General features: G+C 50.3%; 1 protein-coding gene across 1 annotated transcript in view; it reads left to right on the top strand.

Annotated features, from left to right (window-relative positions):
• Positions 1–274: 274 nt before the first annotated feature.
• znf385c (zinc finger protein 385C) overlaps positions 275–15,126 on the top strand; it is a 41,431-nt gene continuing 26,579 nt past the window's right edge. The window contains exon 1 of the mRNA XM_068749741.1: positions 275–575. Within this exon, the coding sequence (XP_068605842.1) occupies positions 275–575 (301 nt within the window). The remainder of the gene's footprint in view (positions 576–15,126) is intronic.

Here is a 15,126-nt window from a genome sequence, read left to right as displayed (position 1 = left end):
CCCCAAGTGGTGCTTCATTACCGCCCACTTGGACTTCCAGCTGTAGAGCGTCAACATCCACCCACGTGTGCCTCCTGATGTTATCATGACAACAGACGAGACCCTGCTGTAAAAAAAAAAATCTTTGGGAATCGGGGGTATTGGATCCGATTTTAGCTGGGGGGGGGGGGGGGGTTGTTAAATTGCTAGTGTGCGGCCAGGTGGATGACGCGGGCACACATGTCTAGGTTTCCTGACTTCTGAATTCATCCTCTCCTCTCCTTCCACTGCAGGTATGAAACGTCCGTTCAGCCCGTCGCCTCTGCCCAACGCCGAGCTGGGGCTGCAGATGGACGGCGGCCCTCGCCGCGACACCCGGGACTGGGGCGAAGCGTCGCACGAGCCGCCGTCGGAGGTCGCCCCGCCTCCTGCGTTCCACAGACCCAAAAGGGACCGGAAGCAACGCAGCTACACGCTGTGCGACGTCTGCAACATCCAGCTCAACTCGGCCGCCCAGGCCCAGATCCACTGCAGCGGCAAGTCCCACCAGAAGAGGCTCAAGCAGGTCGGCAGCGGGAAGACGGCGAGTAACACGGGTAAGCGTCAGCCGAGCGTCGGCTTGCCTTCATGGCCTTGGTATAGTCCAGGAGTGGAGAGTCTTTGCAGAGTCTTGCACCCGCCGAGATGTTTTCAGACGGCGCCTCGAGGCTGAAGACGCTCACAAACACAGACGAGCAGTGAATGAGAAGTCAATTAGGTGCTGGGTGCGTTTGATACAAGTCAGCTCCGGGGGGGGTCAGTCTCTCGGCTGAGTCCTGATCTCTCTTTAGCGCTTCCTTCGAGAAGGAAAAATCGAAGGAAAAATAAATACTCGGATGTAACCATTTGGAAATGCGCTTCAAGTTCCCGTTTGAGTGGAGGCGGGTCGACTCCCGGGGTCGCTGGGATGTTGAGCCGATTCCCAACGCCGTGCAGCGCGCCGATGGAGAACAGATGGCGTCTGATCTGGAAGACATCTCTCAAAGTCAGCCAATCACACGGCTCGCGTCACGCTCCAGGAATGTAAACAGGTTGTCAAGAGCCAACAGAACCTCGCAGCTAATTCAGTCAGATGCGTGCGTGTGTGTGTGTGTGTGTGTGTGTGTGTGTGTGTGTGTGTTCCCGTGCCCGTGAGTCAATATGGCGGCGTCTGAACCGGCGCTATCTGGAAAAGGCAATTGGCGCTTTTGAAGCGTGACATTGTTTCATTAAATAACACTTATCACGCCGGCCTCTGTGCCGTTTGTCTCATTGGAACTTTTCTTCCGATGTCTTCCAAAACGAGTGACGGCGGCCATCGTGTCATCGACCGGTTTATGGTGTGCGTTCGAGTGCAACTCGTCTTTTTATTATTCCGTCTGTATCGATAAACTGCACCATGTACTGGAAACGTTGGGGTGCACAGCCGCAGGTGACTCAGACTGAAGATATAAAAGTTTGTGGGCATATGTTTGTATCTTGTGGAGTGTGTGTGTGTGTGCGTGCGTGCGTGCATGGAAGGCAGAACTGTTGTGGTGTGTGGATTCTCTCTGACATGCAGTCACAATCACGCAGCCTTATCTCTGCTCACCTTCTGCTGACTCCCTCAGGCAGCCGGCCCTGCTGTGTCCTCGGCTCCACCACAGGCTCCTGTGTGTGTGTGTGTGTGTGTGTGTGTGTGTGTGTGTGTGTGTGTGTGTGTGTGTGTGTGTGTGTGTGTGTGTCAGATATTTTTAGAATCCTTAACTGCTGCAGTGTCTGTAACTCAGAAACATAACCGTATTCTTCCCCGCGTCTGCGTGGCGAGCCGTCTGCGCGGCAGGGCGTCTGCGTGGCGAGACGAGGCGTCTGCGTGGCGAGGCGTCTGCCGCCGCTATGGATGTTTACATCCCTGAATAAAGAACAGAAGGGTTTCTCTTTTAAATGGCGGTACGTGGGCGTACACATGTGGGCGTGTTACTCCTAGCGAATCATTTCCGTGTCGCCGCGTGTTTCCCTCCCTCCCCGCTTCATTGCGCTGACAGTTTCACGCTCTCCACCCCTCTCTTTCTCTCTCTCGCTCTCTCTCTGCTTCATCTCTCCATTCCTTCTGGCGTGGACGCCGGACATGTGGCTCAGCCAATCTCGACCACGAGAGAGGGAATTTGCATTAGGACCCGCCCCCCTCTTTAACTCGTTTTCCTTTCAGCTGTTTGTGTCAATCGAGCCTCCTCTTCTTGGTTCGCCTCTTCATCACCATCTCTGCTTCACTCCAGACCCTGTGGAGGTCGCCAGGGCCGTACCGGGTCGACACACGGGGCCTAGCAGGGCGGCGCTTAGGAGGCCACGTTGAATTAATCCGATGTCTGTGTTTACCGAGGCTCTGACAGGTCGAGCGTCTCCGTCGGGGGAGAAGGCCAAACCCGCCTCGTCCGTCACCGTTTCCTAAATGTCACAAAATATTAAGTCAGTTTCAACATTTATTTTTATTTTTTTGGCGAGCCTGACTTTCTCCCCTTCTTGCCTCCATTTAAGTCGGCGTAGAAGAATTGCCGCATCGGAGTCGTTCCACGGTGATTTTAATACAGGAAGTGACGAGCCTCTCAACCGAGCTGGCCTTTTCTTTTGTCCAATTTCTCCCTCTTCCCACAGTGGGTTCAATTGGGGGGAAGAAAGGCCAATGAAAGGCTCCCACGGAATCCTTTTAACCGCCACACACGCACAGACGAACACACGAATCGCCTCCGCCTTAGACTTCCTCTCAGCCCCGTCATTACAGGCTTTTAGAAAGGCAAAAATTACAGCAGAGTGACTTATTACCAGCTGCATCCAGGGAATGGAGGAGGCGGCAAAAGAGGGAGAAAATTAGGCCGGAATAAAGGGAAGAGAACAAGGAGTGGGGAGAGGGAGAGGCCTTTTCCAAACCGTCCAGGAGAAAATCACAAATTTATCTCGGAAGCCTCCTCTGGAGAAGGAAAATAGAAAAAGATGACGAGAAAGGATGTTTCTCTTAATGCATCTGAATTTACATTTTTCCAAAATCAATGGGGGGAAAAACAAAATCTGTCGGGAGAATCAATTGATTTTCGACAAGGAATCAAGAGGGAGCTAATGTTGCTGTACCTAAGCGGCGCCCTTACCTTCGTTACTACAGCTAATCCCCAGAATTCCCTGCGGGGCGCTTCCCAAAGAGAAGGCTCCACTTCTTCCGGACACGGCGTGCCATTCTGGGGAGGCGTGAGCGACTCGTGGGGGGTTTTCATTGTGATTCATGGTTTAATTTATTCACTCGTAGCCGACGTGAGGCGGGGCTGGAATATGCAGATGTTGGTTTGTTGCTCAGTAGGAATTTTCCAGTCCGTTGCTTTTAGCTGCCACTAATAATAAAGACGGGAACGGGAGGAGGGAGAGGGAACACTGGAGTTGTCAGGAAGCCTCCAGTCGTTCAGCAGCTCTCAAACGAATCTCCCAAGTCTCTCTCACAACCCCCCCCCCCCCCCCCCCCCACACACACACACACACACACACAGACACACACACACGCAGTGACCAGGTGTGATTTAGCCATCCTTGACATGAAGGTGAGCGTGCTGAGTTCTCTCTCGACTGTTGACAAGATGCCTGAGCCGCTCCAGGCCGTCGCTCCCTCGTCTGCAGATCTAAACTGAAACGTTCGCTGAGGGCGTGCAGGCTTGGTAAGAAAATAGGCGCTTTAACAAAGCGACCATGTCGCCGCCCGGGACGGAAATAGCTGAGCACTGGAAGACACCCTGCAGGACACTGGCTGTGAGTCATGTTGTTGTCTCGCTGTGTGTGTGTGTGTGTGTGTGTGTGTGTGTGTGTGTGTGTGTGTGTGTGTGTTTTGCTGTGGGTTCACTCCCGCAGGAGGGTCATGTATGTGGAACGCCGCCGCACCGGATGATGTCAGAGACGAGATGCTAACAAGCAGCAAAGGACGCCAGCCTCGCTGCCATTTTAAAGATGCGTTAACCCCCTCCTGCCTGTTTGATTGAGAGGAGCGGCGGCCAGAGGAGGTGAAGGGGAGCGGGGCCCTGGGAGGGTTCCCGTGGAGACGGATGAAAGTCAAAGCCAATCAAACGGAGGGATAGCTCGGGTGGAGAGCTATTTAGAAATAAGAGAGTAAGGATGAGGGAGGAGGACGACGGGCAGATGAAAAGGTGTCTGAGGAGCTCATATATATATATATATAGTGCACTATAGTACACTATAGTGCATATATATATATATATGCACTATATATATATATATATATAGTGCATATATATATATATATAGTGCACTATAGTGCATATATATATATATGCACTTGTATACGTTTTTATAATTTGAGTCAAATCCTAAAATCCTCATTTAATTCAATATTTCTATATGAAACCAGTTTCGTAAGAGACTGATACTGTTTCCCGTCGTAGCTGAATCTACAGCGGCCATTAAAAAATGTAATTTAACTTTGAAAACCTCAATTACTACTGTGTAATAACACTACAGATTAACACCACCATTAAGGGCAAAGCTTATAACGGCAGACAAAAGGGTTGCAGAAAGACATACGTGTGATTTATATTAAGTGGGTTTCCCTTTAAACTCCGGATTCATGTCTGGTAAGTCGAAGACAAAACAAGGGGCCGCTCTTTAAAATCATTAATTCACACAATTGCTGCAGGATGCAGCTCGGCGCACGACTGAATGAGCTCTTTGGTTATATTCCTGGATAATTATCTCTGATGTATAAACATTCAAGGACTATTTCTGCACGCAGCTATTTTTTTTTATTTTTTTTACTTATTAATCTTCAGAGTAAATGTTAACAAAAATAAGTGGTGCATTAAATAAATATATTGTGATGTAATGGGGTGTAATAATAATAATAAAAAAAAGCACAAGGCCCTTATTATTATAGACCTTATAATAAAGCTTCACTGCTCTGCTTGTAAATAGACTTACGTTCTAATGCTGCTGTAAACCCCGAGTCTCACGGCACGCGCGTGGACCCGCAAGCATGCGCCCGGGCCGGAGTCCAAGCTACGTCGAATCGGCGCCGTCTTCACCAGAGGCGGAATCTGTAGCGTGTAATTAGCTTTTAATCAGCACCCTCACTCAGCCGAGCGGCGCAGATTAGCCCTGCCAGGCTCTGCTTAAAATAAGAATTCGTAAATGCGTGTGAAAGACCTCCGCCCCTTCGCATCCAATCATACGCGCACACAATGCCGTCCTGCATCCCCGCCGTCGTCTCGCTCGTCACTTATTTCCTCCTTTCTCTCTCTCTCCGGCCTGCATCATTCCGGAATTCGTTAACATTTTCCAAGGGATGTCAGTTCACCGGTCGTCATTTTTAAAAAGAAAAGAAACGTACTGTATGGCAACCTCCGAGGGGCAAGTACACGGCAGCCCCGACCTCGCTGACGCCTCTTTGCCCTGTGGGGGTCTGTTTGGGATAATCCAATGTGGAGGATTTAAAAAAAAAGAAGCTGTTTGGGTTCAAGAGCGTAACATTTTAGATGAGTTCTTCCCGTCTAATCCCAGCCGCTCTCCTGGGCGAGCTGCGGCGTTTATGCCAGTAATGAAGTGCAGTGAGATGAAAGCTTTTTTTAATGGGATTTAGTTAAACTGGGACGCAAACCAGAAAGCCAGGGAGGAAAACGCTTCCTCATCATGGCGGCTGACGTCATTCTTATTTCGGTCGTGCGTGACCGGGCTTCGGATGCTGATTATTAGCTTAGCATTAGGGATGAGAAACCGTTTTATTTCAATTTGTCCTGCACCTTTGTGGCATTTTTGACATTGACAGGTGAAGTGCGGCGCATCGTTTACTAAAATCAGGTGCATCGTTTCTTGGAAAACACTGAGCTCGGTATTTGTTGTTGTTGTTTCCTTTTGACGTTGACGTTTGGATTCGACTCGAACGGGTCAGATTTTCATCTTGCATGCTGTGAGATTTACAAAGAGACGTTGTTTTAGACTGTGTGTGTGCTCGAGTCTGTTTTTTTTGTACTCCATCTATCCTGCACTGAGGATTTATGTCGTGTGCGCCAGACTGGCAAAGAGCAGATGAACAAAACTAGCAGCCGCAGGCGCCGTCTTTCTTCTGTGATCTGGAAAAGGCCATTGATACACACACACAGACACACACGCAGACACACAACACTTCACAGCTTCACACCGAAAAACCCAAACTAGTGAAGAAGATGCAAAAAGATTCCTCATGGAAACGAAAGGACTTCAGCGCTAAATGCATTCAGATTTCTTGGGGCTGATTATAGTTGGATTCAAGCCACGCTCGCGCTACAGGAGATTTACAAGCCTAATCAATTACGATATCGGGTTTCATCTCCACAGATAATCATCTCTTGAATCGCAAACATGCACTCTCTGTGAGAGTCGGAACACACCGCAGGATTTCATTAAGATTCTTCTGCCCCGGGGGGGGGGCATTGAATGCGCAGCGCTCTCGTCATCTGTAAGAGCCAAACAAAATATGTGACGAAGTTGCCATGGCGATTGCCCTATTTTTACAGAAAGAAAACAAAAATCGGATAAATAAGGAAATCGCAGTTGGACGTCTGTCAACACTAGCATGCTAAGCTAGTGTTTGCTTATAAGCCTATGTAATGTAATGTTAAATCCTAAATATCAAAAGTATCATCAAGGTGTCCTCACTAGCACCTCCCACTCCCAGGTAATCGGATCGAACCATGCTGGCCAACCAGAGTTAAAACAAAAACAAAAAAAGCAACTTTTATTGCACTTCAGCCGTTTGCGTACATCAGAGACATTTTTGCGGACTAAAAAACACCAACCTTTGAAAACAGGATCCGCGGTGGAAACGCCCGTCGACTGCGGTTGTGTAAACGGGAGAAACAGGAATCCGCTGGGAATAGAAACGGCAACCCACAGACGGCACACGGCCTACTATTGGACTGTCTGGTTGTAACTAGAGTTCTCTATTGTACGGGCTACGTAAAAAAAAACACACATAAAGCCTGAACAGAACCGGGAAACAAGTCGCTGTTTTCCGGCTCTGAGAGAGCCGCAGTGCGTTTGACCAGCGCCGAGCCCATCCGGCTGCTGCCGGGACGGGCTTGGCTCATGACCTCCTCTGGGTGGCGCTGCCATTTTGGCCCGACGCTGATTTTTTCTGTCAACAGCATCTGCTGGGCCTGATAACAGGATTAGACTAAAGACTCCAACGGGCCAGCTGGAACTGGCTCGGATTAGCCAGCGAGTCCTTTTTTTTTTTTTTTTTTTCATACGTGTGAGTGTGGATGTAATTTTAACTTAGTCAGTCCTTTCTATCCTGTCAGCGAGGATAAACCACAGCACAGGAAATCTGACACCAGCGCTCGGCCTTTATCTCCTCCGTCAGATGATGCCTACTTTCATTTCTCCTCCATCACTACTCCGCTTTCCAGATCCGTCATCGCATGGAGTCTATATTTATAGACTCGCTGCAAGGATGGTCATTAAGAAATGACCTCAAGTGCAAAGTCTATCACGCATTATTATCCCAACCAATGGACTGGAGGTCACGTCGAGGGCCGGTAGTGAGTTTTCCAGGTAACGAACCGTTTCCTGGGTCAGGGCATCAAACACACATGTGAATCCCTGGATTAGAATTCCGTGAAACGCAAAGCCCCGCGATTACAAATCTCTTTCAAACCAGAGACCCGTACAAAAGGCACGCCGACAATAGCCCTTAAATTCAAACGAACGCGCTCTCTCGGCACCGAACGTGTGCTGTGCGATGTTGGAGACCCAGCGTGGCAACAACATCCACAGCCCCCCCCCCCCCCCCCGGGAATACACAAATCCCACTGCCCCCTCGTGTTTTTCCCATTGGGAACCTGCCAAAAGGGTTGCATTCCTGTGACATTCCTGCCAAGCCCCGCACCGGATCCTCTGTCTGGTACCGCCTGACTCCGGAATCCCTCGTATTTTGAATTAAAAGTGGAAGAACGGCCGTCCGATGGCGTTTCTCCGAAGAAGAGGAGGAAATAGACGCATACTCTCATCCCGGCTTCTCTGCAAGCCCCTTCTAATCTCCATCCTCTCTTTGTGGGATCGTAATAAGGGAGAGGACTTCCAGCTGCTTGAAAGATGAAGCCATTGTGCGTCTTCGTGTCATGACACGCACACCCACAGTCCCCCCCCCCCCCCCCCACGTCGTTCCCATTTCCTCTTCCACGCCTGGTTTGTCGAGAGCCGTGTGCGTTTTAAAATGGCTGCCGGTTGCCTCGCTGCATTGCGGCGATTGTCTGGGTGCACGGTGTGTGTCGCCGTGACTCCCGTCAGGCTGCGTCACTCGTTCCCGACCGGTCATATTAATCAGAGGGAAAAGGCCGCTTGTCGTCCGATCTTCATCTCTGGGGGGGGCTTTAATCCATCAACGCCCCTCAGGCCAGCTGGGCGCTCGCCAAGTTTCAGCAACATTAATCCTTAATTCTGTGCTTTATTAGTTTATTTTCAGGTCAGTTATCGGTGCTAATGGAGGAGCATTGATTCAGTTGTTCTTAAAGAGCGAAGTCTTGATTTGGGTCACGCTGAAATTTTAAATGCAATTTCTGTGAAAATGTCCGCAGTCGATACACAATGCTAATGTGTGTGTGTGTGTGTGTGTGGAAAATGTGCTCGGTCCAGTGGGCCACCCTCGCCATCGGCCAGAGCGGAGCTGTCTCAGCTCGTCAGCGTTACATTTGCACGCCGCCCTCATCCGCGCCGACAGTCAGCCACGGGAAATGATGAGACGCGAAACCGCCCACAGCGCCCATGTGACCCGGCGAGCGGCAGCGGGGCAGGAGGGTGCTGGGTTAGGGGGCGTGGGAGAGGAAGAAAACGGGACGGCGGAGACGTTGACGTGTCCTCGCAAAGCAGAGGGGGAAACCGTAGCCCCGTCTGGCACGTAAAACGCACGCACGCACGCACACACACACACACACACACACAGTGTCAGGAGGTGCTGGCCTCGACTGCAGTGATTTTCATCTCTCTTAATGGTTATGAAAGGAATCTCAGACGTGCCGTCGCTCCAGATCTTCAAGATCTTGCTGTTGTCTTTAACTCCACACGGGTCAGCTGTTTCTGTGGACACACACACACACACACACACACACACACACACGTGTGGGTCCGGCTTCATTAAACCCATTCACGACCAGCTCATTCGTTTGAATATGACGCATTTTGGCGTTGGCCTTGAGGAGGACTCAAAATCGGGTACAGGCCTGGCATTTCAGAGCCGGTGCCTCATTTAGCTCGACCGAAAGTTTGTTTGTTAACGGGATTGTGGAAAAAACGCTGGATGGATCTTGATGGAAAAAAAATCGGGAGATGAGTCTTGGTCTAATTTAGATCCCATGAAATTTTGAGAGCGATCCAGAATACCCATCTGGATACCAAAAATAAAAAAATCTGGATGTTCCCATTTACTTACAATGGAGGCTTTCTCAAAAAAAAACCTCACATCCTGTAAAATTTCCATTCATTTCACTCATCAACAATCACAGCCATAAAGGGGTCCGATTTGACCTATCATGAAAAATGTCTTCTGGATCTGATCCAGAATGAGCTCAGAAAAACATCTTATCATTGAAACCCCATTTATGGATTCAAAAATCAGTTAAAAATACACATCAATGCCGATTCGCTTTTAGTTTTCATGGTTGGTGTATAAAGATACAAGGAACAATTTTAGAACCGTTTGATGATGATCCGGATGTGGAATGAGCAGCTTGGTGGAGGTCTGTGCTCTCCGAGTGCATTTCTAGTTTTTTAACATAACAACTTAAAAGGGTAGAATATGCAGAAATGCTAATACATATTTTTATTCGCAGATACATTTTCAAATATTTTGCAGATCTAATATTTTGAGATGGTTTTAAATGTAATTTAAAAACATTATTTTATCTAAAGTATTTATTGTTTAAGGCGTCCTTTAACTAACTAAAGGATGGGTTTTCCGGGCCGGTGCTCGGTGCGTCATGCTTCCCAAGGAGACTGAATCCCACGTGTTTCCAAGGGATGTCTTTTCCCCCCTCTCACCTCCAATCCTCCCTTTCAGGCTGATCATCTTTACCCGTCGCTGTTTCCCTCCTCGCCGTCCCTCTTTCCAGCCGCTGTATGATGGTCCGCTTCCATACTGTCACATTGCGTTCATCTTCCTGCTTCTATGCCGTTTCTTTTTCCTGCTTGCATAGACGCTCCTAACGGAACGCCAACAAACTCGTACAAGCACGCACGTGTCGAGCAAATAATGGTGTTTGATGAGCCTGGAGCAGCAACGGTTTTGTGTAGTTGATTTTTTTAACGGCACTGGAATACGTTGGGATTGGGATTAGCCGCCTCCCAACCCAAACTGACCTCACTGATAGCGGGCGAAGTCACCAGCTGCCTCCTGAATAGTCTTATCTTTGGTGTGCAAAGCAGCGTTCTGCCTCCACAGTGACTCCCCTCCCCTTTATCTGGTTCAGCGGAGCGCACACGCATCCGCCGACTGCCTTTTTGTGTTACCCACCGAACCCGAGACGAGCCCTTCCGAGGTGAAGGCGACCCAAATATACAAATATTTTCGTAGATTCTGTTCCCGAATATATTCAGTCTTCATATTTACATAGCCGGTGCGTTCTCTGGAATTATTCCCCCTTTGTTTTTGCCTTGATGTTGAGGTTTTTCATGTGCAGCCCTAAGGCGGTAGGTAGACGCTGGACAATTAGGAGGCATGTGTGGATCTTTACGTCGCTTCTTTATGGAATTCGTTTCCTTTTTTCTTTTACCCCGCATCAACAAGAACAGGAGAGTCTAAATGTGTGTTCACGTCGAGCCTGGTGCCGCTACTCTGATCGGGAAGAAGGGATTGATTTTAGGCCTTCAAATAATGTTTGTCTGTTCCAGCACCCAAAAAAGCAGAAGATGACGCTTTCGAGCTGCTGCTGTCGGTTCACATGGAAAAACAAAAAGTTCAGAGCTGAAACCCCCTTTCAAATGTATTTCATTTTTAGTTACATTTTACACTGGAGGCAGTTTATAACCCCCCCCCCCCCCCCCCCACACACACACACACACACACACACACACACACACACACATCTGCGCCACAGCTGGTTTGTCCCTCTGCAAAAATGTGAATGTAAATCAGGGCCATGCTGATGGCGATGCGATGCCGGCACCACGTTTACAGCTGCTTCGGTTTCCCATTGATGCCTGCGGACAATTTGGAGTCCTGTAATATACTGGCTCACAAATTTACTACCAATTAACTTTTTCTCCTGGATCTTTTTTCCAGTGTTGGTCACATGATCGCTCTAAAGCAGCCGGTGTTATTAGCTGCTTCCACGCCGGACCAACATTTTTACAGGCCCTATACTTCAATCAGGTGAAGTAAACGGCGGGTCTGAAGCGGTTACGTCACAGGCTCCTCTCGTCTATCCTGCACGCGAGGCCTGAAACGAGCGGCAAGATTCCCACAGGCCTCTCCACCCCGGGAGCCCCCCCCCCACACACACACACCCCTCCTCTCCATCTTCTACTTGTGAATCCAGCCGAGACGCCGAAACACTGATGATTTATTAATGTTAGGGAACCCGTCCTCTGGTTCTTCATAGCTCCCCTCTTCCCTTCATCACACACACACACCTACACACACACACGCACACACACACACGCACACACACCGTCTCTGTCTCATCTCATGTCTGTCTGTCTGTGAAACCGTATGTGACGGTGATGCTAAATGGGGCGTCCTCTCCCCCTGTTGCGATGAAATGGAATATGCAGGTGGCAGAGCTTATCACGCGCGCGCGCACGCACGCACACACACACACACACACACTCCTTTCCTCCTGTCACGCTGAGATGACGGCGTCACCCTTCTCCGGGGTTATTTCTCATGATCTACACCTTTGTCTATATCTGACCCATTTCCGGCAGCATGCTGCGTTTGATGACATCATCGGGTTCGTTTCCTGTACTTCCATTAGTTCAATCATTCCGGCTCTCCTTACTAGGGTCACGCGGGATTGACTCTTAGCTGCCATTGGACCAGACGGTTTGGGATAACTGGCAAACACTTTCTTATTTATCATCGGAAATAATGTCTTCGCTAAAGACTGAGCGTCACTCCAGGAACGCCGGGAACGTCCGAGTTCAACTGACGAGCTAATTGCCTCAAACTCCGCTGCCGTCCGTCAGCATCCGTCCTCCCTGTCCGCCCGTCTTCGGGTTGCTTCACCCCCTCCGCTCTCCTCCAGCCGCTTGTCAGTCTTTCTGTCACTTAGTTCTTTAAGTCTCTCCGTCAGTCAGCTAGACGGCCGGGCCGTCACGCTCCAAAGGGCGTGCCCTCCCGACGCTTCGGAATTAATTTGTTTGTTTTTCAGAAAAAAAGATGGTGAGAGAGGTGAGGGGTGATGGAAAGAAAGGTGAGAGTGAGGGAGGGAGCGGAGTGGTGGCGTGAAGGAGGGAAGGAGGGAGAGGAAGATGGACGCCATTTTAGACAAGAGAAAGGAGAAGTAAAGTATGAGGATGTTTCCTCTGAAGATGACATCATACAGCGAGGGGAGGGGTGATGATGTCATTAGGGCACCTGGCCGGGCACAACTCCCGAACGCACATTCCAAAGCCCTCAGACGCGGCCGCGGCGCTCTCGCCTCGCACTAGCCTCGCCACGAAGGTGGACGTTAGGAGGCTGTCGCGCTTTGACAGGTATTGATCAGACGGCTCCTGAGAGACAGCGAAATGAACTTGCCCCCGGTGGGGGGGGGGGGCTTCTGCCAGATCTAACACAAGGTAGGGGGGGGGCGGGAGGATGTTGTTGAGATGTCCAGATGCCACGACTAAAGAGATGTCACATGGTGTCAGACTCGCTGCGGCGCTGTCATCTTCTCAGGTGACAGCGATCGTCTCCATATTTTATGCATCCTCTTCCTCCCTCTATCCGGGTCTCATGCCCCCCCCCCCCCCCCCCACTGTCATGCCGTCCCTTTGCACCAAATGCATGCGGGGTCCAGCATTCATCACCATGATGACTCCTCTCAGTAAATAATATTAGCTCTATTAAAGTCAATCGGTTCCATCTTTGGTTGAAAACCAAACATTAGCTTTTGTGTAATTATGCTGAACACAGACGATCCGAGCCAATCACGTAAGGTAATTAAACCCTTATCATCTAGATAATGAAATAATTAAGCCGTGATGTCGAGGAAAGGGATTAAAAACAATAATTGCACCACGATATTTCTCTGTAGCCGCATTTCTCCTTGTAGATATTATGTGTTGCGTGAATTTGCTGATGTAAACTCCTCGTGTCTGCCCCTTAAAGCAGACTGGGATGTCCAATGGACAACTTCGCGGGCGAACTGCCCACGCGCAGAGATTAGCCATGCACTCTTAATCCGGCGGAGTGGCCGTTTTTGGAACTATAAAACAATTTGGCTTGGTCAAAAGCATCACGGCTGAGGCCGACTGATTCGGAGCTTTTGGAGCCGTTCCCGATTTTCCAATTAGCCCCAGCTTTGACGAGCCACCCGGGAGGCCGTGGAGCGTGGGGCAAAGAGCGCGGCCCCCCCAGCTGCCTCCCCGTGTCCTCCATTCTGCCCCATGGGAGAGATGGAGGAACACGAACCTGGATCGGGAGGGAAAGGCGGCTCGACCCCCCCCCGCACACACACACACACACACACACACACACACACAATTAATTTCTCACCAACGTGACAAACTGACAGCTAAACGGCACCGTGAAGAGACTCTTGGCACGGAAGCAGCGAATTAGAAGATGCAAATGCACAACGGAGGAAGAGGAAGCGTTCTGGTTGCTCAAAGGACGCCGGGTAGAGTCGAAAAGGCTTCTCCTGCGACGGCGTGCGTGGAAAGCTGCAGCGCCGGCAACAGCCAGATGAAGGCGAAGAGGGGGGGCAAGTGTAAGTTTAGACGGGTACACAGTTTGGGGAGAGATACAGCAGGAAACGTGGGGGGGGGGGGGGGGTGAAGGAAGTGCTGGAGAGAGCAATTTAACACTGTAATTAAGTTCCTGATAGCACCCTGGGAGATGGGCTTTGGCGTTACATCTTCAACGCACACACACACACACACTCCTACACTCACACACACACACACACACACACACGCTTTGAACAAACATAAATTGAATACAAGCTGGCTCTCCTTGCTCTCGAGACAATTCCAAATCCCCTGAATGTGTCAGCTTCACCAAATGATGAAGTCTACAAGAGGAGGAGGAGGAGGAGGAGGAGCAAATCACGCTCACAGGGGGAAATATTCTCTCTTCTCCTGAATGTTTACAGACCCCCCCCCCCCCCCCCCCCTCCTCATCCTGTGCCTCTCGGTTTCTTCTCCCAAAGACAGGACGTGTATATGATCCGCCGCTTTACGCACGGCGCCGCCCTGGAAGACGGGAAGTTTGACATGAAGGCTAATGCGGTGCCAAGTTCTACAGGCCGAGAGAATAGCAGCTAATAGCCCCAGCTGTGCGTTTCTGTCAAGTGGAAAGGTGCGCAGAGGAGAGAGAGAGACGACAAGTGACAAGGAGGCGAGAGAGAGGAAGAGGAAGAGAGAGAGAAGGAGCAGGCAGTTCCAGCAGCCCGAGTCTTCTCCTCCCTCCAGGCGGAGCAGCGGAGAGAGCGCACGGATTTAACTGAGGATAACGCGCGTCAAGAGGATCCGACATTTGTCTGGGGTTGGACGGAGGAGAAGAAAAAAAAAAAAAGGATACCGGAACGAGAGAGGACGAAACAAGTCGTTTGGAATCGGTTCTTTACAACTCCTGGAGTGGACGTCTTGCGCGCACCTGCGCGTCCTCGCACGTCCTCGGCCCCCGCGGGGATAAAAGTGCGTAACTGTTCTCGTTCTGCCGTTTTTACGCGCGGCAACAAGAGCCGAACTGGAGAGACGCGGATACGGTTCTGGACGCGTGATGCTGATCGGTAAGTGATGATGATGATGATGAGCGCCTTCAACACCGACCGCACTCTTTACCGGTGTTGCGGCCGCGCCGCCGATCCGTCCGTGTGCCACATTTTTGGAACCGGTACCGGAGACGTGGATGGGGGGGGGGGGTTGCGCGCCGCAGCGGTTTTGTTGGACACGAATGATCTCAAGCGGCTTCAAACACGTGCACGGAGC

The sequence above is a fragment of the Brachionichthys hirsutus genome, chromosome 16, assembly GCF_040956055.1.
Source record: "Brachionichthys hirsutus isolate HB-005 chromosome 16, CSIRO-AGI_Bhir_v1, whole genome shotgun sequence".
Classification (NCBI taxonomy): domain Eukaryota; kingdom Metazoa; phylum Chordata; class Actinopteri; order Lophiiformes; family Brachionichthyidae; genus Brachionichthys; species Brachionichthys hirsutus.
This window is presented reverse-complemented; position numbering and strand designations above follow the sequence as displayed.